This window comes from Montipora foliosa, chromosome 2 (genome assembly GCF_036669935.1).
Source record: "Montipora foliosa isolate CH-2021 chromosome 2, ASM3666993v2, whole genome shotgun sequence".
In the NCBI taxonomy this organism is placed as follows: Eukaryota; Metazoa; Cnidaria; class Anthozoa; order Scleractinia; family Acroporidae; genus Montipora; species Montipora foliosa.
In genome coordinates, this window is record NC_090870.1 from 17579143 (window position 1) to 17586642 (window position 7500).

General features: G+C 42.7%; 2 protein-coding genes across 2 annotated transcripts in view; one reads left to right on the forward strand and one right to left on the reverse strand.

Moving 5' to 3' along the window:
- Nucleotides 1–6391, reverse strand: part of LOC137992582 (structural maintenance of chromosomes protein 5-like) — a 39946-nt gene extending 33555 nt beyond the window's left edge. Inside the window, exons 1-3 of the mRNA XM_068837993.1 lie at nucleotides 6209–6391; nucleotides 6055–6116; nucleotides 5867–5946 (exon numbers count right to left, since the gene is read on the reverse strand). Coding sequence (XP_068694094.1) covers nucleotides 5867–5946; nucleotides 6055–6116; nucleotides 6209–6345 — 279 coding nt within the window. The 5' untranslated portion in view covers nucleotides 6346–6391. The remainder of the gene's footprint in view (nucleotides 1–5866; nucleotides 5947–6054; nucleotides 6117–6208) is intronic.
- Nucleotides 6392–6821: 430 nt separating this feature from the next.
- The window catches only part of LOC137992584 (leucine-rich repeat serine/threonine-protein kinase 1-like), a 46001-nt gene continuing 45322 nt past the window's right edge, over nucleotides 6822–7500 (forward strand). The window contains 1 exon segment of the mRNA XM_068837995.1: nucleotides 6822–6921. Coding sequence (XP_068694096.1) covers nucleotides 6900–6921 — 22 coding nt within the window. The 5' untranslated portion in view covers nucleotides 6822–6899.

Here is a 7500-nt window from a genome sequence, read left to right on the forward strand (position 1 = left end):
TTAATTTAAATTGCCGATGAGGATGAGCACCACAACACAAGCGAGTTCTGCTGCGACTTCTCCTCCCATAGCTCCTCTCCAACTTCCAGTGTTGCCGCCCCTTTTCCTTGGTAGATTTGTCAGGTCTTGGACAGCATTGGTTGAAGTGGGTTCAGTCACTAGAATACTTCATTCTTGCCTCGGCTATCAATGATTTTTCGCAAAAGCAAGCAGTTCTCCTTCATCTTGCTAAACAAGAGGTTCAGGATGTATTTGCAACATTACCGGACCCAGGTGAAGATTACGCTACAGTGCTTCAACACTTAATGGCTTACTTGGAGCCTAAGAAGAACATGCCGTTTGAGAGGCGTATCTTCCGTTCTGCCTCTCAGCTACCTGATGAACCTCTTGACGCTTTTGCCACACGCTTTCGACAGTTTGTAAAGAGTTGTGACTACGGGGAGAGAACAAACGAAATGATCAAGGATCAGCTAGTGGATAAGTGCTATTCGCGGGACATTTGACAAAGATTTCTTTGGGAGACAGACCTCACTCTGGAAGAAACTTCAAAACGGAATGCTGTGCAAATGGAAACACATTCATTCCTCTCTGCAATCCAGAGCAGAACGTCCTCAAAATTCTAAACCACCTAAACCACCCGCAAGATCAACAGTTGTTCAAATGTTAATGTCTATAGGATCAGTTGCTAACACAATACTCCAGTATTTTTGAGGGCTGACAAATTGAAAAACTATCAATTAGAGATTCACACCGACCCCAATGTAACACCCGTAACACTTAGATGAACACCCTTTCATACACATGTGAAGAAGTTGATCAAAAGCTACAGAAATTGACAGACCTTGACATCCTACCCCGTGGGTGTCCCCCTTAGTTGCCGTGCCATTCCTAAGTCGAATGGGGATATAGTGGTCCATGAGCCACACCCTATACCGACTTTAGAAGAGACTTCACAGGCGATGGTATTTTCTAACTCTATCTACAATGGGATTAAAAAAAAGGTAAAGTCACTGCTTACCAGCCAGAAGGCCCATCAGGCCGGCGCTTATCTCCGGTTTCAGTAGCATTAAGCGACTAGGAGTATTTATACTCCCCCCTGGATGGGATGCTAGTCCATCGCAGGGTTACCCCCAGCATTACGCCAGTACCCAATTATACACCTGGGTGGAGAGAGGCACCGTGAGAGTAAAGTGTCTTGCCCAAGAACACAACGCAATGTCCCCGGCCAGGCCCCGAACCCGGACCACTCGATCCGGAGTCGAGCGCACTAACCTACAGTACCGCTCAAAGATAAGCGAACCATCAAACGCGTTGACAACGTGTTGGGAACGAAGAGCCAACGCGTTTGAAAAAAAAAAACGCGTTTTGCGAACTAGTTTTTTTTCAACGCGTTTGTCCTTTGTTATTCAAGTTTGGCACCTTTGCATTGTGTTACAAGTTGGTATGTAAATTACGGCCACAAAGCGACTGCAATTTTAGCGATGGAAAGTGAACAAGTGTGATCAACTGACTATCAATCAATGGAAAGTTGGAAAAGAAATCTTCAGGAACGAAAAAAGATGCGCTTGTTTAATCTGCTAGAAGAAATCCGCGTTATTGATTTGTTTCTCCGAATTCCTTGTATCAGATAACACGAACACGCTTGATCGCGATCGCTGCACTAGCGAAATCATACTTCTACTGCCCTAAAAACTAAACACAATAAAATAATCTTAGAGCATTGGGTTTGTTTTATAGAATGTTTCAATGAGAACACATATTAAGCGAAACTGCATCACGACCTTGATATAACATGCAGCTGCATATGCATGAATCAGTTTAAATCGTCGAGCAACAATCACGGAACAGATTCACGGACATTATAAAACTCTCAAATAACAATCGATCAACGATCGATATTCAGTCCAGACGAAAATTGTTTGTATGTGTTTTTCAGTAAGCTTTGATGGCTAGTTCGCCGCGTTGTTTTCTTTCAAACTGTCTTTCACTTGATCAGAGTACTGACTACGACTGCAGAGAGTAATCAGTCGAAAATTTGCACATCTTTATATAGCCGCCTTATCTATTTTGAAATCTCGGTTTCTTATTTTTTTGTTGACCTTTTGTGAAGTGGTGAGCTTTGGTGCTGAATTACTGCGTTGTCAATTAATTTTGCCTTCCAGAGATTATTACAAAGTTTCATGCTTTTATCACAAAAGGGAGCAAAATAATAATACGTGCCGTCTGCGCTTGGGGTGAAAAGGTTGCGTGACAACGAATGAATTATTTATTCTTCTCCGCCCCGCGCACATTTACGTAAACAGCCTTTGCAATGAAGTCCATTTTAACTCTGCTTTTATTGGAGATCATTCTTACATCATCAAATGAAGAAATAGAACTATGAAGTTATTATCGATTAATAATCAGGGAACCTTAGCAATTTCGTCTTTTTAGCGGCGAAACTAAAAAGTCTTTTGAGCTTGTTGCATCGAATTTTCTCATCTCCGTGTTGAAACAGCGCAATGTGTAATTCGTTCCTGTATATCTAAAATGATTTTACTTTTGAAGCAAACTACCACTCCAAATGTCAACAAATTCATTGTCCCCGGTGCTTTTGGTTCATGTTGTTAAAAGCTTCAAGACAGTTGAAAAGCCATTCACATAATTTCGGCTGGCATTCTCGTGTTTACAATTGCTTGCCGGCGCGTTATATCATAGATTTTCATTACGCTTGTCATAGAATCATTTTTGGTCGCTTCAAATTTTATTTTGTAATTTCAGTTTACATGACACGGCAGTGGGACGTGAAAAAATCCGAAAACACAAACCTTTTTGTTTTTATGAGACCGCAACGCGAACTTTGTATAGCCAGACAACGAGACTGTGTTTTATTTTGTGACATTACTTTTCGAACGCATCATTGAACCTTTTGTGATGCAAATACTTCGGAAAGTTAATGACTTTGGTCAACGCGTTTGCGTTTGCGTTAAAAAAAAAAGCAAACGCGTTGAAAGCCAAACGCAAACGCGTTGAAGACTAGTTTGAAACGCGTTTGATGGTTCGCTTATCTTTGAGCGGTACTGTACAATGGGATTACCACCATTAATTGAGCTGCACCCAGACTTGCGAGCTCTTACCATGTTTTCTACTCGCACAGGCCTCAAGCGCTACAAATATCTCATTTTCGGTTTGTCCTCTGCTTCAGAGCAATACCAATACATCATTCAGGAAACCCTACAAGGCATTGCAGGCGTCTGAAACATTTCCGACAACATTATCATCTTCAGCAAGGATCAGGAATCACACGACCACAGCCTAGAAGAGACTTTCAAACAATTATGAAAGTGAGGACTTACTCTGAATAAAGAAAAAAAATTAATGTCTTTGCAGCATCTCAGAATTGGTTTCAAACTCTCAGTGGCTGGTCTTTCTCCTGACAATAAAAAGGTCGAAGCTGTACAGGCAGCTCGTAATCCACAGAACTCTGTCTAAGTTGAGAGTTTCCTTGGTCTAGTTAATTACTGTTCCAGGTTTTTCCACCCTTTCAGACCCACTTCAACTTACAGATGTAGAGAGAAGATACTCGTAGACAGAGCATGAAGCCTTAGCAGTGGTCTGGGGTTGCGAACGGCAAGGAATTCACCCTCTACACCAATCACAAACCTTTAGAGGTAATTTACAGCCCCAAGTCTAAGCTACCGCCCCAAATAGAAAGATGGGCGTTCCAGCTTCAGCCCTACAAGTTCAAAATCGTACACATGGCAAACAAGACTAATCCAGCCGATGTTCTTTTGAGCATTCCTCTGCAAGGCCAGCCCTACTGTGAAAGGCAGATCGCAGAAGAGTACATGTACATCAATTACATTGCCTCCAAGTCCATTCCATTTCCCAGACAGAGATTGTTAAATAAATGCAACAAAAGATGAACCAGTGCTGCAGCAATTATAAGGGTATCTCATTGGTGAGAAATGACCTTCTATGCCTGAGCTTCTTCCTTTCTACCCTGTTCCTTCTGAATTGTCCGTAACCAAAGGCGTTATTCTTTGCGGAAGGTGGCTCGTAATTCCAGCCCAGTTACGATGGCGAACCCTCCAGCTAGCAAGGCCCACCAAGGCATTGTGCGTTCAAAGCAGCTGTTATGGGAGAAAGTTTAGTGGCCTGGTATTGATCATGATGTCGAGCAGACTGTTAAACTCTGTCTTTCTTGCAGTCAATGTCCAGCAAATCTGTAGCAGAACCTCTCAGACCGTCGGGGAGATCATCCACATCAACTTATGAGGCCCCCTTCCCTCTGAGGAAAGCCTTCTTGCTTTCATTGACGGGTGTTCCAGCTGGCCTGAAGTTGCCAAACTCCACTCGACTACAGCTGAAATCATCGTCACTCATCTTCTAAGAACATTTTCCACACATGGCTACACAGAGTACATTACTTCTGACAATGGTCCACAGCTCGCCTTGAAGACCTTTGCTGATTTCCTTGAGGTGCGTGGAATCTCGCATCGAAAAGGTCACTCCATACTGGCCTCAAGCCAATGCAGAAGTGGAATGTTTCAACCAGCCCTTGGAAAAGGTTACTTGTGCAACCCACATTGAGGGTAAAGATTGGTGTCTAAAATTTACGAGTTCCGCTTCAACTACCGCACTACACATGCTGTCACCAGCACCGCCCAGTGTCAGCTGATGTTTGGACACGAATTATGAATGAAAGTCCCTCAGTTTCATAAACCTGGGATGACGAAAGTCTTCGTTGATGCTTGATGAAACGATCTCACAAGGAAGGGCAAGCAAACGGCGTATGCTGATGGCTGCCAATGAGCCGTGCCTTCACTCGTAAAGGAAGGAACCATCTCGTGATAGGCTCTCAACGCGATACGACCCGCACCCATACACAGTAGTGGCTTGAAAAGGCGCTAATGTTGTGCTACCGTGCAGAAACGGAGCGAAGATCCTCCGAAATATATCCCTTGTGCACAAGTTGAATGACGCTGACCGAAATTCTTATGATTTATTCCCAGCAGCACTTGAGCCAGAATCCTGATGTCAACCTGATGTTCCAACAGAAAACAGGTCTCAACGGTTGAGGCATTCTCCAAGCCATCTCAGAGATTATATTCTCACCTGAACTGAGCTACAGGAAATTGACTCAGAGAACCTTTCCTGGGGTAGGGATTTTGACATGTACAGTATGTGTTTCCCCAGGGTCGGGAATTTGACATGCCTGCCATCTTGGAACACCGAGAGAACCTGGAGATGAGTTATCCACAATCATGGTTTTCACGTGACTTCTCTGGTTTTCCTGATTTGGAGTGAAAGAAAGGAAAGCAACTTTGTGTTGTCTTTTTGTAAATATGTACCATCACTTTTTTCTGTCTTTGCTAGAGTGTTCAGAAGTACAAGAATGTTTATCATTGTGCATGCTTGATTGATTCGAAAGCCTGTAAATAGTAAAAGAACTATTTGCAAGGCCAAAAAATAATAATTAAATATATTGTTCACAATGTTATTGTTTTGCTCCATTTTAACTTCTTGTTCAGTACCGTAAGCAGCAGAAAGGTTTTATGTTTCACAACAAATTTCCATCAGCTGTTAAATGTGAATCTAATGAAAAACAAGTTACTCCAGGGCAGGAATGTGATGATCAGATGGGACCCAGGGGTGGGGAGCTTGATGGTCTGTAGGTGCCCGGAGTGGGAAATTTGGCGCTAGCTTCAATCAAAATGTGAAATTCCCCTGGGTCAGCCCGCCCCCCGCACCCTGGGGCTTAACATTGATAGGTGCATAACATAACAGAGGCAACTTATCCTTCCACTTTTCTATCTACCATTATTAAATTTGCCTAAAATCGTTTTCGAAATTAAACTAAGCTTAACTCAAACTTCCTACACACCTCCGTTGCACGGCCCAACAACTTTGTATGACCCGCCAGTCCAAGGCAGATTGCACAAACAATAGAAGATTTACCAGTGCCTAAAAGCACAAGCAAGGAATATAAAATGCAACGACAAGGACATTTTGTACAGAAGCAATGCAAAACCATAGATCGACATTTTATCTCTCAAAAACCGGTCACCATACCATTTGGTCCCAAGAGAACATTTAAATGCGGTCCGGGTTTGAATTCACAATCTGTGTAGGTCCTGCAAGACAAGTTTGAGAGGGCAGTGAGAGTTTGCGCGTGCATAGAGCGCCATGATTTAAATTTTGAAGCAGACCAGGATAGAAAACTTACACGAAATTCCGCATCTTTACGCGTACAATTGCACCATCTACGAAATCTACGGTTTGCTCCTGACCATTCATGCTTGCACTGGTCAAAGATCTACCTTTCTTCATGGCTTCAAAGCAGTTCTTCGTGCTTCTAGTCATTCGAGAGAGTGAAATTTCCCGCTACCCAGACATGCGATATTTTGCAATGACCATAAAAGGAGTACAAGGAACCCAGAGCCACAGATTAGCACTTCCGTCATGAGCAGAGTCATTTTGCAAAGGTATCACGCAACGGCAAGCGACACTAAAAAGTCACACTTGAGTAAATTTCCAAGAAACAAGACGCGTCATTTTTTTAACTGGAGGCCATGTTGCTTTTGGTAATCAGGGCAATTGGGCCCAACAAGGGAAATAATGCGCAGTGTGGATGCAAATAGTGCATGATGAGTAAAGGTAACGACTGCTTTTGTACTATGAGCTGACATGTGACAGCTGTTTCCCTTAGTACGTGATTAAGTGAACCTAAGACCTGTCTCAAATTTGTTGTTCTTCCGCGTTTTCTTAGAAGCGCTTTTTCTAATTTTTGCTAATTGCATAAAGGAAATTATTAAGGTTTATTGTAACTGGTTTTTACGCTTCGATTGTGGCAGGAAAGTTTAACATACGTTCGCTCAGTCCATTGTGTGGCATGCCTTTATCGCTGAACCCACAAAATGACAAGTGACGATAACAGTCGTGAGTGCTTTGTTTGTGTTTGAACCGAGCCTTGATGAACGCACAGTTGCTCTACAAAAAATATGGATGCCCAAAAAATTTGTGCATCTTGAAGTGTGGTTCAATGAATAAGGCGTTTGATTATGTTACATGTAGTAGCAGATCTGTAGCCCCCATTGGTGAATTTTAGAAGCTTCTTTCCACCGGGCTTGGCTTTCAAGTGAAGATAAGTTAAACGAGCAAGAGAATGGAGTGGGGTCAAATGTGGACCGTTAAAATATCACCTCCATTGATTACCTGTTTTACAGCGTCTTTTGCTGTCACCACTTTAAGAACACCAGAAAATCCCAGCCAAGCTCCTGCAAGGAAGTTCCAGTTTTTTTTAAACACAGATCATGGGCTCTGTTTTGTCTTTCTTTATCAGCTAATCAGAAACAATATTTTCCCTGCCGTTGGTGAACAGGAGCATCGAAAATCTTGTAGGGCTGATTGGAAGTGGTTTCTCGCTCCTTCTCACCCCCTCCTCCTTGGTTTTGCTCTTTTGACTTCAGTCCAGGTTTTCACGCAGCCATCACATTCAAAGGTCAATGAAAATTAACC